A 24,099-nucleotide genomic window follows, 5' to 3' on the forward strand; every position below is an offset into this window, starting at 1 on the left:
ATCTATCTAGAAGCATGGGTCTCTGTCTGTAAATCTAGGATGGAGACCTGAAATATTACCTGATACATTCTAGGATTCACAGAAGAGCAAGATTTATTCTGGACTTCTGACACCGGTAGAGACTTGAGGAATATCCTAAGAACTTTCTTTCATCTTTGTGACCTGGCAGGGAGGCTTACGATTTAATGTGGCAACCACAGGGCCCAAGTTCTGTTATGCTTACAGGAGTGAGCAAGTAAGACAGTTGGACAATTGGACTCCACTGTGCTCCACTCCCATACCCCTATGAACATCTCAATGCTTTATTTTTACGTGTGTGTGTGTGTGTGTGTTCCATGCCAGAGGTTGACATCATTTTTATTCTCCACCTTACATTTTAACGTTTTTATTAACTGACTGAAAATTTTATACAATGTACTTTGAACATATTTACTCCCTTCTCCCAACTGCACCTATAACCTGTACCCTCCACTCCCTTCCATCCCCACTTTGAGATTTCTTTTCACCTGCCCCATTGAGTCTGGTTTTGTTGTCTGACTAATCTTAAGAGTGAAGCCTGCCCTGGCATGTGGATGACCTATAGAGGTCATATCTTTAAAGAACACTGAACCCATACTCCTGAAAGCTATAAAATTTCAGTAGCTTTTCAAATAATGGTGGAATTCCATGTCCCCATCTGCTTTGCATGCTGGAATTTTGTCTAGCTTGAATTTGAGTAAGTTTTGTATATACTGTCACAACTCCTATGAGTGAACATGTACAACTGTCCTGCTGGGTCTAGAAAAACACGGTCCCCTTGAAGTTACACAGCATCTCTGGCTCTTACAAACTTTTCTGAAACAGTCAGTAGTGATGAAGCATCCAAGTAAGTACCACCTTGATTTCTCCATGTTCTGTGACTCAAGTATGTGGTGTCTCTATCCAGAGGGTAAGCCTGTATTAAATGATCATTTCCAGGTTTAGCAAGAAATTGGTCTCAAAAAACTGTAAGTTCACTGTCATTTTCTGACCAGTGAACTCCAGTGATCTCTCTATCTACCCAGAGCTAAGATTATAGATATGTACCACCGTGTATAGCTTTTACAAAACCCCCCACAAAACCCACTGAACCATCCCTCACCCTCCATTAATCTACTTTGATACATTAGTGGATGTATGTATATGTGTATGCTTGCAATGTATGCATGTGCTTATGTATTGAATGTCTATTTGAATGCAAATATGTCACAGCACTTGTGTGGAGAGTATAAACAATTCGTTGGAGTCAGCTCTGTTCTTCCAGCACACAGGTCACATAAGTCTAAGTCAGGTTCCCAGGCTTGGAAACAAATACCTTTACCCACTGAACCATCTTTTACTTTCCATAAATACATTTTTAAGTGAAATATTTTATTGTACTGTGTGAAAATTTCACTATTATGTAGTTGCTTCTCCTGCAGAGTAAAACAAGCAAGTTGTAGAATATGTTGACAATAGTAAATAACAAGCTAATACACACACATCATAACACTGTGCATTTGTTCTTTCATGCATGCTTATAATGTATTTCTCAAAGAATTGGAAGGTTATACACTATAATCAAAACTATGTTTGCCTAGGATCCAATGTGGCTATAAACAAATATATGTGAGTAAACTAAAAGTTTAGAAAGGCTATCAAGAAAGGGACACATAAGCCTTGAAGAAAATAGGAAGCTTTTTTCCTAGTTTTAACTCTGTTATGGCTTCCACCAACTGTGGTGAATATGTGAATTCATCTCTCTGTGTATTTGAAGTAGCAAGAACCATTTTTGCACTCCTAAAGAATCCAGCATTTGATGCATTGACTGTAAATCTGGGCTTTCTTTTTAAATCCAGTCAGTGACTGGAATGGAACTAGACAAGGCTAGTCACTGAGTATATTTCTTGCATTGACCAACTTAGGAAAAGTCTTTTTTTATTGTTCTGGGGAAGGGGGTTTTGTAACCTTAAATAGTTCCCTATTTCCTTCTGTTTAAAACTGCATTATCATAAGTCTGGGAGTTGTGGGGCATACCTTTAACCCTAACACAGGAGTGGTGGAGGCAGGCAGATCTCTTTGAGTCAAGACCAGCATGATCTACATATTGAATTCCAGGCTAGCCAAAGCTGCATAATGAAAACCTTTATTTTTAAAAAAGCAATCTAAAAACCAAAACCATAAAAGTATATTATTACAGTGTGAGTATAAACTCCCATGTGAAGTCCCCCTGCTTCAGAATGGCCCTCTACTGGATAGAAGTTCGCAGAGGTGTGCAGACTTTGGATCTGCCTAATTTCAATGTGTAACAGTTTTTATTTGCAAATTCTTTACAATAAAGCTTTAATTATTAGATAGGCAAATAAATGAAATGAAAAACAATAGCAAAGCATCCTGGTATAGTTCAACATGATGTATATTGCTTTGCTATACATAAAGCATGGTTTTTACAAACTAACGTAAGACACAATCGTGAAAATTTCAATACAACTGTTGAATCTGGAAAGAATTATGTAACGTGAGCTGACCCAGACACAAAAAGACAGATATCACAGATCCTTCTCCCTGCTGGGAAGCCTGGCCTTTAATACAGTCTGACTGTGTGTGCAGGTCTAAATGTGGGCATTGGCTATGAAAACCATAAAGGAGTCCTAGTGAGAGGGGGAAAGAAACTGTTTAGGGAGCCGAGTGCCAGGAGATCAATGGGACACATGGACATGACAGTGGGAAGCAGGTGTCTGGGGAAGGAAAGGTAAAAGTGGGGTCAGGGAGATGAAAGAGATGGCAGGAGAGGACTCAACAAAAACCATTTCATTTGAAAATGTCATAATGCATCTCATGTTTTTTATACTAATTAACAGTAAAAGCATTTTCATGATATTTACCTTGGAATAGGGACTTGTTTAAAATGGAAAGGAAGCTCAAAAAAGCTATGGTCTGCATTGTTATGATTTTTTTAATAAAAATTAGCTCTTCTGTTATCATATAACTTAGAATTAATTTCTATTTTAAACAGGAATACTGTTAAGTTTGAGCTTGGTATAAACAGAGAATACAGGTCTGGTAAAAGAATTATGAGGGGTATGTGTGTGTGGCTTGTTGATGTTTCAGCTCATGAGGTTTATACTTTATAGTATGTGAAACAACATGCACTCAATATAATATTTTGTGTGTTTGTGTGGTGCTAAGGGCCCACAGCTGTCAAGGCTAAGCAAGCACTTGACCACTGAGCCAAATCCCCAGCTCTATAAGCAGTGCTTTGAATTTTGAATATGGACTTATTTTTCCTCAGCTAGTAATGTGCAGTTTGATTTTCTTTTGTGATGTTGGGTGGGAACAGGGAGCATGGAGATCAGTGGAGTCATGCTGTCACGAAAGGAAACAATTGTTTGCTGTGATTTTCAAAAATTCTCTTATGATGCTTGACACTTTCTCATAAAATAGATTTTATGTTAGATAATTGTGTCAAACAGTGACTTAATGTGAGTGTTCAGAGCACAGTTAAGGTTGGATAGGCTACCATGATGACTAACGTGTTAGGTGTACTGAATGCTCTGATGAAGCGATTATTTTCTTCGGGTTCCTAGTACATGATCCCACTGAACGTCCACTCACTGCACAAGGTCTGCCCACATTGTGGAGGAGAATCTCCTTCACTTAAACCAACCGACAACGGAGGCTAATCACAGCAATAGAAATGCTTGCCCTCAACATCTCTGGCTCATGCTTACGCCAGCAGCAAAGCTCTAGCACCTAGCTACCTGTCACACAGAATTTAATCAGTACTTGGGCTTTTGATGCTCTTGGGCTGCAGTCACGGTCTGTTTCACTCTTAAAATGATCTCACCTAGAGGACCACTTGGGCTGTTTTGGTTTTGCTTTCTGGCTTCCGCTGGATTCCTTTGGGCCCACATTCTTTCCTCATAAGTCTCGCACTGTATCTCACTTTGAGTCAAGCCTATTGCAGTCCCTCTGTTATTCTGTGCTACGGATGTCAAGCAGATAAAATGCTTCATTCGAAGTGGTCATGCAAAACATCTTCTCAGGGGCCGGGAGGTGGTGGCACTCGGAGGCAGAGGCAGGCAGATCTCTGTGAGTTTGAGGCTGGGCTGGACCGATAGACTCCAAAACAATACAGAGAAACCCTGCCTCATAAAACAAAACAAAACAAAATCTTCTGAGGGACTTGGCATTTTAAGTGAGTGGCATCCCTGTTCTTCTTTTTATTAACTATACATTATTCAGCAGAACTTTAATATTACCATCTTATGAGATTTGTCAAAGGAAAAAGAGAGAGATAACCCATAATCATACTACCTAAAATAACCACTGTTAACATTTTAGTGCACTTTATTTCTTTCCCTATGTGTATAATTTTGCAAAGTTGTAATCATACCCATTATACAATTTTCATCGTGTTTTCCCACTTAAGTATTATACTACAAGCATTTTTAATGTAACCACCAAGTCTTCATCACTTCATCACTTTGATAGCTGCACAATAGTTCACCAAATTGAAGAGTTTGGTTTACTTGCCTAACTATTTTTAAACACTTTCTTTTCGCATCTGCATGACTGAAGAGTTCTTTTATACACCCTCACCTCTCACACAGAGTTAAACTTACTTGGCCAAAGAAAAAGAATGTTTATTTGCATCAATTTGCTCCACTGCTTATGTAAAGGAGTCAAGCTTTCCAGGGCTGGGGTGGGGCAGGGGGTAAGGAAGGATCCAGAAAACCACATTCCAGTTCCAAGTGCAGGTGTCTGCATCATCCATCCTGAGAAGCCCCTGCCCCTCATCTGCTCTGTTTCAAGCTACTCTGTTTCTTGCAGACAGAACAGCTGATAACCCTGTGGGTCCTGTTTGTTTTCACCATCGTGGGAAACTCTGTTGTGCTGTTCTCCACGTGGAGAAGGAAAAGAAAGTCCAGAATGACCTTCTTTGTGACTCAGTTGGCCATCACAGGTAAGTGACTGTACTGGTCAGAGAGAAGCAAGCTGCATGCAAAATTCATACGCATTAGCATGTCTAATGATAATTTCTATAGGGATACAACCGCCATGTTGGAACATTTCCTCTAACAAGTTTAGCACATTTACATGTCCATAAGATTCCATTATGGAAACAACTTCTTATGTTAGCAACATGAAAATGCCACTTTAAGTGTCACCACAAAAGATCTGTAGGGCTTCATCCTTCCTATACACAATAACCTCTCTAGTACTCTAAGGTTGTTTGATCTTAACATCCCATTTCATTTTAAGAGCCTGAGGAATACATCCTTCCTAGAAAACCAACCACAGTGATCTATGCTTAATGGTAAAATGTGACATCTCCAGTCTTTTGCGGATTAAAGTCTATGGGAATTGCTTTCAAAAGAGAAATGAGGTGAACACCTCTTCTGGAGGTAGCATGAAAATGAGCTGATGTCCAGGATCTAAAAGATCAAATATGGATGTTGGAAACTCCCAGGTCAGGAAGTGTGGACACGGCAAATTTGGAAGGGGAAGGGAGAAGCAGGCCAAGGAAGAAACTGCACTTTGAAAGGAAGGTTCCAGGCAGAGATCACAGCGGTAGAGAAACTGTTCAAAGGGAACAGGAAGGAGCAATGACGGAGGAGCACTGCTCCACAGACCAGAAAGAGAGGGGCCAAATGAGGCTCATAAAGAGTCCATGCAAAGCAAGGATGTCATATAGTTTAATTTGTTTCAAATTATAGAAAAAATATTGTATATGCTTACAGGAAAAATGGTAAATCTCTACAGGGGCTGCTAGCACATCTCAACATGTGCTGTTTCCTGGCTCAGTTGCACCAATGTCAGTGGACTTCTTGGGAATTTAGATTTTAGCCACAGTAGGAAAAGTAAAATGCTGCCTTCTTTCTCTTAAAGAAAACTGGTGTACATTGTATATTTTTAATAATTCTTCAATTAACTTTTTAAAAATGCAATCAATATATTCTAATCATATTCATTCCCCTCCTCCAATTACTCCAACACCTCCCTACCTACCCAACTTTATGTTTTATCTAACAATATTTCTATTATACACACACACACACACACACATATATATATATACACACACATATATATATATATATAGAGAGAGAGAGAGAGGAGGGGGAAGATAACCTCTCTATCATCTCATATCATCTCCACCTCTAGCTCTGTCATCTCTAACTCTATCATCTCTCTTTCTGTCATCTCCATTCCTTACTCTATCACTCCCTTCTCTGTCTTGTTTTCTTTCTTTCTCAATCTCTCCTTAAATCCACTGATTCCAGTTTGTGTTAGTCAACTACTCTTAGATTTGGCCCTAGAGTGGGGTTAACTTATTGTGGGGGTCATAATTGAAGGAAACTAAGACTGCCTCTCACAACAGCTATCAAATGCTAATATAGCCTCAGTTAGACATAGGATTTTGTACTCACTTTCTCCCTTCCATGCTGGGATTATTTTTCTGACCTGCATTTGTGCAGCTTTTATGCATGCTGTTATAATCACTATGAGTTCATATGTGCAACTCTCTTGCTGTGACCAGAAAATACTGCTTTCTTGAAGTCATCCCCTGCCTGTGACTCTTAAAATATTTTCTACTCTTCCCACCCCAGAGAAAAGCCCTTGGCCTTGAAGTAGAGTATTGTCTTAGTTACGGTTTCTATTGCTGTGAAGACGCATCATGATCATGGCAATTTTTATAAAGGAAATCTTTTAATTGGGGTGGCTTACATTTTCAAAGGTTTAGTCCATTATCATCATGATGGGACATGGCAGCATGCAGGCAGACATGATGCTGGAGAAGGAGCTGAGAGTCCTACATCCTGCAAGGAACAAGAGCTGCCCTGTCTCACTGGGCATGGCTTGAGCATATATGAGACCCCAAAATCTGCCTCCACAGACACACTTCCTCCAACAAGGTCACACCTACTACAACAAAGTCACACCTCTTAATAGTGCTACTCCCTATAAACTGATGGGGGCCAATTGCATTCAAACTATAATATTCCACTCCCTGACCCCCATAAGTTTGTAACAATATAGTGCCAAATACAGGTAGTTCAACTTCTAGAGTCCCCAGAGTCTATTACAGTCTCAACAATGCTTAGTTTCTTCTGAGACTCATGTTCTCTCTTAACCACAATTCCCTATACAATAAAAATAAAAACAGAGAAGATCACATACTTCCAATACACAGTGGTACAGGATATAATTGCCATTCCAAAACATAGGGAAGAGAGCATAGTGAGGAAGTACTGAACCAAGGGAAGACAGAAAACCAGCGGCGCAAACTCCATGTCTAATGTCAAAGTGCTCTTCAGCTCTCCAACCCCTTTTAGCTTTGTTGCAGGCAACTTCTTTCTTTCTCTTGGGCTTGCTCCACGCCTGTTAGCAGCTCTTCTAGCAAGAAGCCCATGACTCTGGCATCTCCATTTTCTTGGGTTCTCCAAGGAAATCCAGGTTTCAACTTCACAGCTTCACACAATGGCCTCTCTGGTACTCCATTCAGGGACACCCCTGACACTCTTGGCTTAGTCACAGAGGAAGATTCCATAACCCCTGCATTCTATCCTTAACTCCAGAACCACATGGCCAAAGCTGTCAAATTTTGCTGCTTTAAGGCTAGAACATGGCCTCCCCCTTTTCAATTATATCTTCACCACGTTTCTGTTTTCAATGGTTAGACCAGGCTGGCCTCAAGCTCAGTAATCCACTAGCCTCTGCCTTCCCAGATCAGATAGGTTGCTCTTCCCAGTACTTGTTGAATGCTCCTTGAAGAGGGGCTTTATATATTGTTAATTTTCAGTTCTTAGGGACACCTAAGTTTGTCCCTTCTTGAGTCATGTGAACCTCCTTCCTCCTTCCAGGTATGTTTCAATTCAAAGGAAATCACTATGTAAAAGGACTCTACTCTTGCCTGTAGAGAACTATTTTATTATGTTAATTAACATGAGAAGAAACATCTTATTTGTGAAGGGACTAAAGGAGAGCATGTATAAAGTGAAGTAGGGGATCTGAGTACTACTGTCCGTCCATTACCCCCTGCTTCTTGACCATGGATGCAAAGTGACCATTTGCTTCAAGCTTCTGCTGCCTTTGCTTCCCTCTAAAACAGGTTAGTTAAGAAAGGAAATAAAAATGTCAATGTTATTAGACTAGAAGATCAACTATATCAATAGTTGCATTTATTTTATAGAGACTAAATAATCAAACTGAGATAAGAAGTTCATCATAATATATATATTTAAAATATTACTAGATGTTATTTTTCATAAAAGATACATGTCTTAAATGTAATACACAGAAGATTAAATTTTAAAAAGAAAAGGATAGTGAATTAGTACTGGCTAACTTTCCTTTCCATTCCTGTAACAAATTACCCATAAAAAGAAAATGTTTGCTTTGATGATTTCACAGGCTTCAGGCCATTTGTGACAGGGCTGTGTTTCTTTTGGGACTCTGATGAGACAGAAAATTATCAGAACAAAGATAAGTAGAGGGGGAAACAGAGTACCAATATCCATCCCCACGAAGGACATACACCCAGTGGTCTAACTTCCTTCTATTAGGCTCTGATTCCTAAAGATTCTGCCACCTCAAAAGAGAACCATGGGTGACGGACCAACCCTTCATCAGCATGTGGGTTTTGGGGGAACATTCAAGCTACAGAGAGTAAGCAAATGGTTAAAAGCACTTAATAGCCGGGCATTGGTGGCGCACGCCTTTAATCCCAGCACTCGGGAGGCAGAGGCAGGGGGATTTCTGTGAGTTTGAGGCCAGACTGATCTACAGAGCAGCCTCTAAAACAATACAGAGAAACTCTGTCTCAAAAAAAAAAACTAATATCCCAGAGTTAGAGGCAAAACAGTCAATGCCCACTAGGCTAATTCCCAGTGAAGCCATACCTCACAAAGACCCCAGAACTCTATGTAGGTATGCTGGTATACAACCCAGCCTGGCACAAGATTTTAAGCATGGGGTCTGCTGTACAAATCTCTACTTAAGGGGGCAGATTTCCCACTTGAGGGTCACTAAACTCTAGATTATTCTAGCTGTAGTATAATTTGTCCTGTTGGATGTTGGCCTTACATGAGTATGTTACTAATTTCTCTTTTCCTATTTCTTAATGTTGGAATCATAGTATCTACTGATGACTTCCTCGCCATGATGTCTCTGAAATACGTTGTCCATGCTGATTTCACAAGTTCATCATAGTCAGGGGACCTACTACTACAGGAGGACCCATGCCATGTCTTACCTGTTTAGATTAAACTCAGATTTGTAGGGTTTTCATTCAGTGAAATAAATATATTTCCCATGAGATAAGGATAATCAGTTTTGAGAACTGAGAAAAATGATACATTTTTTGTTTTTGTTTGTTTGTTTTGTTTGTTTTGGTCCACAGTGTTAATTGATGCCCAATGCTGTCAATGTAGACCCTTCCAGTGGTGACTGAGTCATATTGACTCTACCTTCACAAATGGGCTAATGGTAGTATCATGAAAGTAGATTTTCTAATAAAGGAGTTACTCTCCCCCCTCCCTCACCCTCTGTGTGTGTCTGTCTGTCTCTGTCTCTCTAGTGTATGTGTGTGTGCGTGTGTCTGTCTGTATGTATGTATGTATCTTTCTCCTTCCTCCCTCCCTCTTTTATTCTCTGTCACTCATTATGATTGAGCAAAGAGGCTATGACCAGATGCTATCACCGGATCTTTGACTTCCCAGTTTCTAGACCGTGAGGAAATAAGTCTCTCTATCCTTCATAAATTATCCAGTCTCAGGCGTTTTGAAACAGGAGTATCAACAAAAAGACCATGATAATAAACACAGAAGACTCTATGGTTACATTAAATGCTTGCATATACACAGTTCTTCTGGTTTCTTTAAGAGATTCTTGCACTCTTATCTTTGTCTTTATGTTTGCTTTGGAGGAGCACAAAGGAAGATAAGAGGACCTCTACTGCCAAGCCTGATGTATTTGTCAACAACTTTGCCTATAAATTCACAACTATATTCCTCTTGAAACAATTCATCACATATACACTCAGAATTATTTTTTATGCAATTTATTTGCAGAACATTTCCTGCCAATGCACAGCAGAAGTTTCGATCTCAGACGCCTTCAGGGGTTCAGCAGGCAATGAAAATGAGTGAGACAGGCACAGTGGAGGCCCAGCTGACTGCAGTGAGCACCCTGCCTAAGGCATTCAGACCCAATTCTTCTCAAGGACTATGCTGATCAAAAAAATGCACATTACATATGATGGCCATATTTGGCCTGAGGGTAATTTGTTAATAACCACATATATTAAAATTAAAAATGTGAAAAGCTTGTGTCATTATGAAAGTCTGGCACACTGTAAGAATAGCAACTGCAGCCCATGAGGGCCAATATTAAGCTGTTCCGTTTAAATGGAACACAGGGATGGAAGAGTTTAATGTTTTCAATGATTTGCACAGAGTTTATTTGAGAAAATATAAAAATCTATTGACCATGTTGACCTTGACATGGCAGAGTTTTTAATTCTGTGCTCAGTTACCCTAAAAGTAGAAATAAGAAATATAAAGGAAAAATTGCGACACACAACGCTGGAAGCCTTCAGGATGACCTCATGCCCATCTAGGTTAAAGAGATAAGTCCAGATCAGCTCACATATGCTGAGAACTATAATTCTGTCTGGAACTCTGTGTGTTGGGTTTCTCTACATAATGGAGAAAACTCTAAGACACTGGACCTGGAACAGAGAGGCTTCTGGTTTAAGCTCATCAGGGTGAGCTGTTCTAACTTAAAGGTGCTGATATTAGGATATTCATGCCAAAAACATGGTGCAAAAGTACAGCTGTCATTTACAGGTGATTTCCTCCTGGCATCAAGGAGAATATATTAATTTAAGGGGTTGTATTAGTTACTTTCCTGCTGCTGTAGGAAAACATTATGACCAGGGCATCTTATAGGAGGAAGAGTTTATTTAGACTCATGGTTCCAGAGGGATAAGAGTTCATCATGGCAGCAAGTGGCAGGTAAAATGGTAGAAGCAGGAAGCTGAAAGTTCGCATCCTCAAACATAGCACAAAAGCAGAGAGAGAAGCTGGGGGTGGTGGTTTGAATAGGAATGGCCCCCATAGACTCAAAGACTTGAGTGCTTAGTCACCAGGAGTGGCACTCTGAGGAGGTGTCACCTTGTTGGAGCAGGTGTGGCTTGGTTGGAGAGATTGTGCCACTGGGGGGTGGGCTTTGGGGTTTCAAGTGCTCCAACCAGGCTCAGTGTCTCTGTTTCTTCCTGTTGCCTGTGGATCTGGATATAGAACTTTTAGCTGTTTCTCTAGCACCATAGCTGGCAGCATGCCTCTATGCTTCTCACTGTGATGAGAATGGACTAAACTTCTGAAATGTAAGGCATCCCCAATTAAAAGCTTTTCTTCTGTAAGAGTTGTTGTAGTCATGGTGTCTCTTCACAGGAATAGAAAACTTAAGACAGAAATTGGTACCAGAAGTAGGGTATTCCTGCGACAGGCCAGACTGTGCTTTTGTTTGGAGGAATGTAGACTTTGGGACTCTGTATTAGGAAAGCAGTTGAATGCTTTAAACATGAATTAATGGGTTATATTAGTAGGAGCATGGAAGACAATGATACTGAGGGTGATTTGAGGTGGCCTGGCTCAAAAGATTTCAGAAGAGAAGAGTACTAGTATGTGTCCTAGAGACCATTCTTGTGATATTTTGGTGAAAATGTGTGTGCTTTCTGCCCTTGTTTAAAAAAATGTATGAGGCTAAGTTGAAGAGTCATGGATTAACAGCTTAGGCAGAGGAAATTTCCAGAGAGCTTAGTATTGACTGTACTGCTTGGTTATTTGTGACTGGCCAAGTCTATAAAGATCTATAACTAGAAGGAGCAAGCTGGAAAAGAAAAAATAAAAATGTACAGTTTGAGGAGAAATGAAGTACCAGGAAGTGTAATGGAGCTAAGTCCAGTGCTCAAAGAGATAAAAAAGTTTAAAGAAAAACCTGATCCAAATTGAATAAAGGGAGTGGGGACCATGAAAACTTTCAACTTGTGAAAAGGAATAAAGAAAAGCTTAGGGTAGTGTATGGTGGCACATGCCTTTAATCCCAGCATGAGGAAGGTGGAAGTAAGTGGATCTCTGAGTTTGAGGCTAACCTGGTTTACAGCTTGAGTTTCAGGGTAACCAAGCTTAGGAAGTGAAGGCAACTATCAACAATAGAAAGCAGGGCTAGAGAGATGGCTCAAAGGTTAAGAGCACTGACTGCTCTTCCAGAGGTCCTGAGTTCAATTCCCAGCAACCACATGGTGGCTTACAACCACCTACAATTCAATCTGGTGCCATCTTCTTGGATGTAGGCAGAACACTGTATATGTAATAAATAAAATAAATCTTTTTTAAAAAAGAACAGAAAGCAGGTGAAAATGTATTTGAACTAAGAGTCCATGCTCCAGCCCCACAAAAAAACATAACTTGAAAATTTCAGTCTTGTAGTTCTGGCTCAAGGATCCAAGAAAGGAGTTGTGACTAAGGGGTCATAGAGGGGCTAAGGAAATACACTGAGGCATGACCTTTATCAGAATTGTCCCTTCAAGAAGACTCAGAGAGGCTTCTGCATGAAGCTGTGAAGGTGGTCTGGGTCTCCCACTGGAGATGCCAGACCCGTGGGATACCCGCCAAGGAGAGCTGCTAACAGGGAATGGAACCAGTCCCAGAGAAAGGAGTGTGTTGTAGCCAACAATGCTGAAAGGACTTGGAGATCTGAAAAGCACTTTGACATCGGACACAGAGCTACAGAGTTTTGAGTCTGCCGAATTGGTTTTCGATCTTGCTTTGGCCCCATATTTCCAAGTTATATTACCCTTTCTCGCCTTTAAAATGGTAATGTATAACCTGTGCTATTGTATATTGGAAGAATGTGATCTGAAATTTTATTTTGACTTTTAAACAGAGTTGAGACTCTTACAGAGTATGGGAACTTTTGAAATTGGACTAAATGCACTTTTATATTATAATATGGCTACAAGTCTATGGGTGCCAAGGAGTAGAAAGTGGTGGTTTGAATAAAAAGGACCCCTTCCATAGACTCATAGATTTGAATGCTTGTTCACCAGGGTGCGGCATTGTTAGTGTCACCTTGCTGGAGTAGGTGTGACTTTGTTGAAGGAAATGTGTCACTGGGAGTAGGCTTGAGGCTTGAGATGCTCAAATCAGGACCAATGTATCTCTCTCTTCCTGCTACCTATGGTTAGAGATATAGAACTCTCAGTTCCTTCTTCAGCACTGTGTCTGTAGGCATGCTGCCATGCTTCCTGCCATGATGACAGTGGACTAAACCTCTGAACTTTAAGCTAGCACCAATTAAAATTTTCCTTTATAATAGTTTCTGTGGTCATGCTGTCTTTTCACCTTAATAGAAAACTTATAAAGATTCAAATCTCACCCCCAGTGATGCCTCCACCTTCTCAAAGTTCCGTAACGTCCCCAAACAGGGCTGCCTCTGGAGATGAAATGCTCCAATGTCTAAGCTTATGGAAGATATTTCTCATCCTAACCACTACAGACACTGTTCTAGATACTTTTCTCTGTTACTAAGTAAAACCGTCCATCACAGAGGGAAGGCAGGACAGGAACTCAAGCAAAAACTATGGGGAATTCTTTTTGCTGGCTTGTTCATTCTTGGGCTCATACTTAACTGACTTTGTTATATAGTTCAGGGCCACTTTCCCAGGGAATGTTACCACCCTCAACCACAGTGGGATGGACTCTCCTACATCTATTAATAATAAAAATTCTTGCATTCCAATATATTCCTACAGGCCAATCTGATCTAGGCAATTTCTCAATCAACCCTTTTTTCTGAGATGACTAATTTACACTGAGTTGACACTAACTACAGTAGGGGCTACCATAACAAAAGCACTGTAGTTTAGATGGTTTAAATAATATGAGTTTGCTTCTTCTGTTCTGGCAACTGAAAGCCCAGAACCAAGGTCACATTCTGAGCAGGGCTCTCTTCCAGACTTGCAGATGGCTCTTTTTGTATCCTCAGATGACTTTCCTCAAAATTAGTGCGCATACAGAGAGGCCAATCACTGAGCTCTTCTATGGCTTTTCTTGAAGGACCTACCCATGTCATCCTGTTTAACCTTTATTATTTCTGTAAGTATGCTATCCTCAATACATCAGCATTAGGAGGTAGATAATTTGGAAGTGGTTTTGCAGATGCTAATTCTATTAGGAATGGAAAAAGCCAAGTGAATCAGAGAATTACTTCTGGTTCAGATATGATGGAACACAGCTTGAGAGATGAGAGGTCCTAGAAGAGAGGTCCTGTAGCAAGAAATAAGCAATCCTTGCCCTTACCCTGAGCATATGTGCTCTTCTGCCCCAGTCAGGGGATTGATAAAAAATTTCCAAGTACAGGAAATGAGGAACTTAATTATCCTGTGACTAGGTTTTACTGACAGCATGAAACCATGGTAAGGACGAGTGACTAACCTTGCTGTACAGCATGCCATACAAGTATTAGGCCGTAGGGGCAAAGCTAAACAGTGAGGTGAAAGCAATGAAAAGCCAGGAGAAATGAAGGCCCCCTACAGCCATCAAACAGTAGAGCTGGAAGAAAGTAAGGCTGTGCTGTGGAGGCAGGGTCTCCAGATGAACACTGGAAAGGTGGTGGGATCCAGGGACCCCCGTGGACCAGGTGCTAGGGGGTGTGGCAGGACATGGCTACAGCAAACACGGACAGAGCATTGAAAAGTGGACTGTGTGGGGTACTTATTGTGGATAAGGATCCGTCTTACACATTTTATGCACAGTATCTACTTTAATCCTCACGATAGTCCCTCGGCCTAGCATTGACCTAATCCAGTTTTGTTTCTTTGATATTTAAAGTGAAATAGAACCACATCACTTTCTTCCTTTCCTCTCTCCAACCCCTCCCAGCTACCCAATCATGAAGTCCTTTCAAGCTGATAATTACTATTGTTACATATGCATGGTTTTGTATCTTTGTATAAATATACAGCCTACTGACTCCATATTTTACTGGTGGTGTGTATATGGTCTCAAGGCTGATCACTCTGCATTGGAGACTGAGGGAACTCCTTCGTGGGAGAGATTAACTATGTTTCACTTAGAAGTCATTAGTTCCCTGTAGTTCTTAGTCTAGGGGCAGGATCCCATAAGATTTTCCCCCTTCCACATTTATAAGCCCATTGACACTGCCATTAATCCACTCTTATTTCTAAGAAAAGTTTCTGAAATTTAAAAATCTTTCTACCCCATTTTCCATGATTTCCCTAAGCCATAAGTGCTGGAGTTGGAATGTAGATGTATCATTTGGGCTGGGCTCCTCATGATCTATTCGTGTTTGTATTGCGTTCAGTGTGATTTTCCGTGTTAGTCTCCATTTGCTGTAAAGAAGTGCACAGTTACACTTGTCTGTGGATATAAGGATGGAGTATAGCATGTAGTAAGGAATTACACTGGTCTACCAAAGTGGCAGCAGTAGATTCCTTCCTAAAGGCATGACTTCATTAGCCCCAGGAATCTGGTTAGATTTCCCATACCAGGTTTCCCATACCAGGCATAGATTCCCTCCTATTATATGGCTATTTATTGTCACTGACATGTGAGTGCCACTTATTTCATTTTTCATCTTACCAAGTTGATAATTTCTGTGATCCATAGATTTTTCAGCTGCATAGGCCTGTTTGATTCCCTCCCTTGGTACCATGCATAGTATTCTCTGGAACCATAGAAGCTAGAATGCAGGAAATCAGGAGGTCAGAACAAGACTGAATCATTTGAGTCCTGTGTTCTCAGCACGTGATGCCTTCACCCTGAAAGGCAACCATGACTTACACAAATAGTTTATCTTGTATGGGGAGTTACTTGGACTACCTTGACCAACACTTTAAAGGGGATTTCTCATGCCTGATACTAGAGGCTTTGCTGTCTATGGTTCTTGTAGGGACCATTGTCAGCACTAGTGGCTAAAAATCTGTACTTCTCTATAAAATAATATGATTACTTAAGGCTTTATCAAGCAAGTTTGGTGTTAATTGTTCCTCATCTATTCTTCTGCTACATTTATAGTAAGGGGAATTAATGTGCAAAGAAAGCTTTCCCTAGGTCATACAGTCAGTGGGAGATAAGAAATTCAAACTCAGGTACTCCTTTTTCCATTTTTGAGCTCTCAGTCACTCTACACTGCACCTTCCCAGCATGCAGAGGTGTAGGGGATGATCCATGGTGCATATATTGTAGAATAATGGAAGTAGATGTTGCAAAATTGAGAAGCTGGTGCCAACATATTTAACAAATGAGTGGGTTTAGGCATGATAGAACATAAGAGTAACTAGGGACAGAGGGATGTAAGAGCCAAGTTTAGAAATCTCAAAATTTGAAAGTACGATGACTCAGCTAAAACATCTATAGCTGAGCAGCTGTCAGGATTTCCAGCCTGCACAGTGAATGTCAGGGTTGCCTGGCTGTGGAGAAGGGGATTACTCATGGCGGATAGGGAACAGGAAGTTCTTGTATACCCCAGTACTTCCCAAGTCTGGTCTCATTGGCTGAAATGTGTGCTGCTGGAGACATTTCTCTGCATATCTTCTATAAAACCTGCATCCCATGGTTTGAGTTTATTTTCTCCATGTAGATGGAAGGTATTTCTGAGAACTGATAGAAGCTTGGTAGGAGCATGGATGGCTGGGGTAGAAATTTCTACCATCTTGCTCCACCAGATTTCCAGCTCTCCATCTCTTAACCAGAGATCCATTATCTCCTGTGTCTGTAAATTACCCACCCCTTTTGAGAGGGAGATTCTCTAAGGATTAAAGGCTCAGGATTGGGAAGAATACTGCTTGGGCTTCAGTCCTGTTTACCATCTCCAATATTCCCCAGAGAAAGAGGTGCATAAAGGCAAATGCCACAGAAGACAGGTTTTACACTTGAAAATTTCCTGACCTGGGACTGGAGAGGTGCCTCAGGTGTTAAGAGAACTTGCTGCTCTCACAGAGGACCCTAGTAAACTTCCCAGTACATACAGCAGATGGTCTTTAACCTCCTTAACTTCAGCTCCAGGGGACTCAATGCCTTCTTCTGAAATGTGGGATCCTCTACAAATGAGTAATACATATATAAAGATATTCTACACATAACTGGAAATAAATCTTTGTTTAAAAAAATTCCTGTCTCAAATTTACATTCATTGTAAGGCACACAGGGATTTAAAGACAGTTTTGCTTGTAGGTTTTTATTTCCTCAAAAATTGGAGAGGTTCAAGCCTGAAAGCATTTTCATTGCTAATTTACCTGGAGATAACTAGAGACACTACTGTTTTAAAGAATGCATTCCTCTATAAACTATTATATACAAAAATGTTCATGAGCTCATTCTTTCATGAACACTTTGACATGCCAGCAACCTTGAGCTGGTTAACTTGGTCAGAATTGCAAGCAATTTTACTCTTCCCTTGGAGAAGTGAGCATTTCTATGAATAATTATGTTCTAGCTACCTTTTTATTGCTTCCTAAAACATCATGATAAAAAAATTGAGGTTGAATGGGGTCATTGGTTTACAGGTCTAAAACATAGTCCATTGTTGAAGGAAACCAAGGCAAGGACTCAAGGCCAGAAACCAGAAGCAGGAGCTAAGGCAGAGACCATGTAGGAAAACTTCTTACTGGATTGTTGTTGATGGCTTGCACATCTTGCTTTCTTATACTTAACCATGCCCACACTTGGGCCGGAGTGATACCATTCACAGTGGGCCGGACTTTCCCACATCAATCATTAATCAACAAAATACCAGAGTCCTGCCTACAGATCAACCTAATGGGTTATTTTCTTAAGTGAGGTTTCGTCTTCCCAGATGAAGAAGCTGTGTCAAGTTAACAACAACAACAAAACCTAACCGGCTAATTGGTTTACCAATCCCAAAGGGAGGTAGCATGCATGGCACCCCCAGGCCACAGAGATGCACAGTTACTGAGAGATGCCATCTGAAGTTGCTGAAGAGCAAGTTCTTCCAACGACCCGGACCTCACTACAGACCCTGTCTTTCATTCTGCTCTCAACTTGGGACTTGACACAGGTTTATCTCTGGATCTTAGTGTGACTGTGGGGACACACAAACTTTCTTACATAACATATGCTGAATGAGTTCAGGACATGCTGCTTCCAAATGCCTAGCCTGGTTGTATTGATTATTTTGAACTAGAGGCAATTACAAACCAGAAAACACTAGAGAGACATTCCCTATGTATCTCTCATCTATCTAAGGACAGATTCTCCACCAAGAACTTGGTGGGCATAAATCCTTCCCTGGGGAATTTCATTACCTCAAGAAGATGGACTCTTAATACTGAGAACAAAATGTGAGGTGCTGCACGATGCCCTGGTGGCCTCTCATACTTGCATCTTGTCTGCTAATGGCTCATTGATCTTTCTTTAAAACCCTCACTGCCTTTTAAAGGAATTAGGTAGATGCCTGACCTCAGTGTGTGCCCTCCTGTACCTAACATTAAAAATGAATACATTTGTCTACCTTTCTATCTATTATTTCTTATTTCATAAACCCACTTATTGGATACAAAAGGGAGTCTCCTTTTCTTCTTTTAAGTTATTAAATCAGTCAATTCAGGTGACATCATCGATGACAGGCTATTTAAAGAGCTATTTTCAGAAGCATTATTAGTGGCTCTTCCAAGGGAGGAAGTACAAGCAGCCGTGTTGTGATAAGGTCCATTAAACTGCTCTGTGAGGACCCACATCTACTAAATAGCCTCCTACACACAGACCAGTAGCTTTGGGTAATTCTGTAAAGAATATTCTCATTTCCATTTTGTCTTTTATTCACTTAGCTGGTAAATCAATCGGAGTTAGATTCAGCCACATATACAGAAGATGTAGATAACGGAGGCTTAAATTTATATGGATTTACTTTTTCTCAGATAAGAAAGTTCAGAGATAGGTAATCTAGGGTTCACATTGTGTTTTCTTATCACTGGGAATCCAGGCATCTTGCATACTGCATCTTCAAGATTAGCTCATGGAATAGATGGCTATTGGCTCAAGACACTTGCTACAATTCCTGCCATCATGCCAAAATCTCAGTCCACAGAAGACAAAAGGAAGAGCAGAGGTGTTGATGCCAATTATCTGTCCCTCCTTCATGTAGAACTCACACCCATTGACTTTTCCATGAACTTCACTTACCATCTCTAACTAATGAAAGACTAGACATGATTTAATTTATTTAGGTTGACCAGAAGAAAATGAGATTTTCTTTAAATAAGGATGAGAGAGAGAGAGAAACAGAGAGAGACGGTGTGTGTGTGTGTGTGTGTGTGTGTGTGTAAGAGAGAGAGAGAGAGAGAGAGAGAGAGAGAGAGAGAGAGAGAGAGAGAGAGAGAGAGAAGGGGGGAAGGGGGAGAGTTGTAGAGTTGTGCCTCTGGTCACAGCTCATTTTCGGTACTAAGGCATCCAGGTAATGAATGTCTGTCTGCTCACCCCTTTGTGAAGCTTCTCTCAGAGTTCCATTGTGCAGGAAAAAACTTTCCTTTGCTGTCACATAGCAGCAAGCACAGAAGACATAGTAGTTCGAAAAGATGTGAAATGTCTCCACTGAAAGCAAGCCATTGATTTCCAGCAGACCAGTGTAAACCCGAGACTACCTGGAGACGAGGCCCCAGCCTGGGGACTGTTCCCCACAACTTCACATGCTGTTGAAGCCTGTGTGTTTCTCTTGTGCTTCTGTGAAAGATGTACGTCCTCAACTCCCCAGACCCCTTCCTAGATTCCATTAGCTAGCTCTAGCAGCTCACAGAACATGGGGGAATGTGTTCACTGGATTATTACAAGGGAAAGCTAAAGAGATGCAAATGAACAGCTAGATGAAAATACGCACAGGAACAAGTGTAGAGGGAGGAAGTCGAGCTTCTGTGTCTCCCCAGAGGTCCACCCTAAGAATCCCTATAGGCTCAGGTGTCTGGAAGCTTCCCCACACCTGTCTGTATGCGGTTTTGAGGAAGCATCGTCGGTTGAACCACCGGCCATTGCTTATCACTTAATCCTCAGCTATAGTCCCCCCCCCCCCAGAGGTTGAAGGAAGGAATGGACAACCCCATTCTTCATTAATCCTGCCTTGGTCTTTCCAGTGATCAGTACTGATTCTGAAACTGTCAGAGTCTGCCAGCCTTCAGCCAATGCACCCGCATTCCAAAAGATAGCTTATATTTTAAAGACAGAAAGGACTTTGGGAGCTGCACACCAGGAATCATGACTAGAACCAAATGTATTTCATATTAAAACAACCATTCTTTCCTCTTCTGACCTCTTGCTCTAAAAGATTCACTTGGCATACTCTCTATAGACTATGTTGTACTGAATGATTCCTATACTGCTAACTATTATTTCATCCCAACTTAGGGTTATCAGCAATTATGCAGTGAGCATCTTTTTTTTTTTTTGGTTTTACGAGACAAGGTTTCTCTGTATTGTTTTGGAGGCTATCGGTCCAGCCTGGCCTCGAACTCACAGAGATCTGCCTGCCTCTGCCTCCTGAGTGCTGGGATTAAAGGCAAGGCATGCGCCCCCACTGCCCGGCAAGCATCTTTCTAAAGAAATTTTTGTGGACATTCTATGTAACATATTTAGGGGTGATTTATGAAAAAGCTCTTATTACACCGAAGAAAGACTCTCATCTGGTTTTCAACCTGGCAAATGGCCTTCTAGGCCACCTAGGCCAAAGAGAATCTGCTTGGAATCTTGGCCTAAGGCTTAATCTTGAACTTGCAAGGAAAACAGCTGCTATTTTAGCACATCCTGCAATTTTTAGCACAGCCATTCTAACAATTTTGTGGATGAATTTAATGACTGTTTTTATTTTATGAGCTAAAGTGCCAATTAAAATTTATTAGTCATTTATCATCTTCAAGGCTTGCTTGCCTGTTTTATTCAAATGCAATGAGGGGGAGCACTGATGAGAGGCACTCCCATTGAGTGTGCAACAAAGGAAAGAAGGAAAATGCATTTTTTTGGCATACACTCCAATCATCTCCTCCTGCTGGGAGGGCCAGACCTTCAAATACTGTGAGAGGAAATTAGCCTCAGAGCAATTTACTAACAAACCTAGGGACTCTCCACTTTTGTCACTCTGCACAAGCAGAGGGCAGAGGAAGTGAGGCATTTTCCTGGAGTAGGGAGACCAAAGGGATGGAGGTGCTGCAGCTTCCCTGGGGGACACACCATGCATTTGAACTCCATACTTAATTCATGTATTGTTAATCATTAACACTTAAAATAGTGGAAACTGAGATTATCTCTAAATCAACACATTTTCAATGAAATGCTGTTTTTTTTCTTTCTTTCTTTTTTCTTTTTTTTTTTGTTTTTTGTTTGTTTGTTTGTTTGTTTGTTTTGTTTTGTTTCTTGGAGACAGGGTTTCTCTGTATTGTTTTGGAGCCTGTCCTGGAATTTCCTCGGTAGACCAGGCTTGGTCTTGAACTCACAGAGATCCTCTTGCCTCTGCCTCCCGAGTGCTGGGATTAAAGGCGTGTGCCACCACCGCCCGGCCTGAAATGCTATTTTCTTAATTTTCTAAGTGTTCTCCTTCACACAATAGCCAGTTGACAGTTTTAGTCAATTGTGTTTTTTTGTTTTGTTTTGTTTTTGATTCACAAGATAGTTTATTGAACAGTTTGTAATTAAAAAAATCCTTCGAATAGACTGAAAGTATTTTAATAGGGTCAGTGAGATGACTCAGTGGGTAAATGTTCCTATTGCCAAGCCTGACAACTTGAGACTGGTAACTGGTGTCACATGTTAGAAGGAGGAACCTGATTCTTGTAAGTTGTCCCTTAACTCCACACACACTAAATGAATTAAATAAAAAAAATTAAACAACTTTCAAACTTAGAATATGCAGTTACATTTTAAAAGTTTTATTCTTTTACAAGTATATAATGTATTTTAGCAATTCTGATATTCCATATCCTTTTATGCTCTCACTCTCTGGAACAATTTTTCACTCCATCATATTTCCTCCTCATGTTCATATCTTTTACAACTTTATTTTATTATTTCATGTTATATGTATGCATGCTTACTGCATGTATGTCTGCTTACCATGTGAGTACCTGGGTGTAAGATGTTGCAGCTCAGATGGAAAGGTATCCTGGCAGTAAGGGGCCAAGGAATACCACCAAGTCCCATAACACAGCAAATCTCACACAGATTTATTGGAAGGGATAAAATCAGGAGGGTGGTTGCCTCTGGCTGGCATGAGAAACAACAGAGAAGACAGGGTTTATATAGCTTTTCTTGGAGGGTGGGATGGGGTGGAGCTTTCCAGAGTGAAAAAGATGGGGATTGGTGGGATTTCAAGTCCAGAATTTCAACTTTCTACTCTGTAGGGCAGGGGCAAGGTCTGGCAGTTATGGCAGTTAGGGTGTTCCATGGGTGGAACCTGGCAGTTGGAGGTCCTCAGGGGAAGGGCCTGGTCACTCATGTGCCTCAAGGGCCTTATACCTGATACATTTACAAGCCTGAAGAGGACACGGGATCCCCTGGAAGCAGAGTTAGAGACAGCTGTGGGCTACCATGGTGCTTCAGGAAATTGAGTAGATGTCCTCTGGAAGAGCAATCAGTGCTCTTAAACACTGAGACATCTCTCCAACAACCACACACCTTTTAGTAACCCACCAAGTTATTGGGATCATGGGTAATTTATTAGTGCCTACACCCTAGAAGAAAAATTATTCCCTTGCATCCAGCAGACATTAACTGCCAATAGCTGCTCAGCAAAGAGTGGAGTCTCACGAGGTCCTCCCCCATCTGTGCTGGAATTTTGGTGGGTGTGGTCTTGTGCAGCCCTTGTGCAAGTAACCACGTCCTCTGTGAGTTCATGAGCACAATGGCCACGTCATGTGCAGAAAATAGCACTTCATAGCACTCTTCCATTTCCCAAAACTCTTAGCTTGAAAAACAATTCATGTACACAAATACAAGGATACAAGTGATGTTTGGGAAATAAGCCAGCCAAAAGAGAGTGAGCAATGGGTATCTTCCAGATTCCTGTGTCAGGGTCAGCCATTGTCATTTGTGTTGGATAAAACTGAGAGGCAGCTATGAGTTGGACCCTCACAGGAAGAAGCTGAGTTTGAGGTGTAGGAAAAAAAGAAGTCCATTCTATAGGAATGGTCAGTGAACCATACTTTTGTGATGTTCTCTTGCTGAATTAAAGTTGGAGCTTCGACGAAAGTTAGGGAATCTGTCGCTAATTTCTGGATGTTTAGGATTGATGACTTCAGTAGAGTTGCTAGTCTCTTCTGGCTTCTATGGGCAACAGGCTGGTTTCCTAGGATGGTGACTGTAGATTACTGGCCAGGCATATGTTTCCTGTAGTCTGACTGTATTTAAATTTGCATTCATGGTTGCCTAGTGTCTTAGGGTTTTTCTTGCTCTTATGAACCATCATGAACAAACAAACAAGTTGGGGAGAAAACAGTTGAATTGACTTACACTTCCACATCACAGTTCATCACTGAAGGAGTTCAGGATGGGAACTCAGAATAGGGCAGGAACCTGGAGGCAGGAGCTGATGCAGAGGCCATGGAGGGGTGCTGCTTACTGGCTTGCTCTTAAGCAGCCCGGAGATGGCACCACCCACAATGGGCTGGACCCTCCACTGTCAATCACTAGTTAAGAAATGTCCTATAGTATCTCACAGAGACATCTTCTCAGTTGAGCTTCCTTTCTTTCCAATGAGTCTAGTTTGTGTATTAAGCTGACATGAAAGTAGCCAGCAGTAACTCCTATAATGCTGAGAATTTTTCATTGTATATCCAGTTTGCCTATAATTTTCATGCTTCATCGTGTCTCATAGATTTCTTATGTTTTCTTCGCATTTTAAAGCTTTTTTTTTCATTTACTTTCTCTAACTGGCATTTTACATGTCATCTGTCTCCCATTTTGCCAATTCTTCCTTCTATGTTGTTAAAACTGCCTGTCAGATTTTGTTTTTCATTTTGTTCTTCAGTCTAGGATTACCACTAGCATCTTCCTCATGATTTATATTTCTTTTTTC

The 24,099-nt window shown here is 40.9% G+C and overlaps 1 protein-coding gene across 1 annotated transcript in view; it reads left to right on the forward strand.

The window, feature by feature from the left end:
- Npsr1 (neuropeptide S receptor 1) overlaps positions 1-24,099 on the forward strand; it is a 176,069-nt gene that overhangs the window by 28,273 nt on the left and 123,697 nt on the right. Inside the window, exon 2 of the mRNA XM_013119373.3 lies at positions 4,831-4,963. Within this exon, the coding sequence (XP_012974827.1) occupies positions 4,831-4,963 (133 nt within the window). The remainder of the gene's footprint in view (positions 1-4,830; positions 4,964-24,099) is intronic.

This window comes from Mesocricetus auratus, unplaced genomic scaffold, assembly GCF_017639785.1.
Source record: "Mesocricetus auratus isolate SY011 unplaced genomic scaffold, BCM_Maur_2.0 Super-Scaffold_100022, whole genome shotgun sequence".
Classification (NCBI taxonomy): Eukaryota; Metazoa; Chordata; class Mammalia; order Rodentia; family Cricetidae; genus Mesocricetus; species Mesocricetus auratus.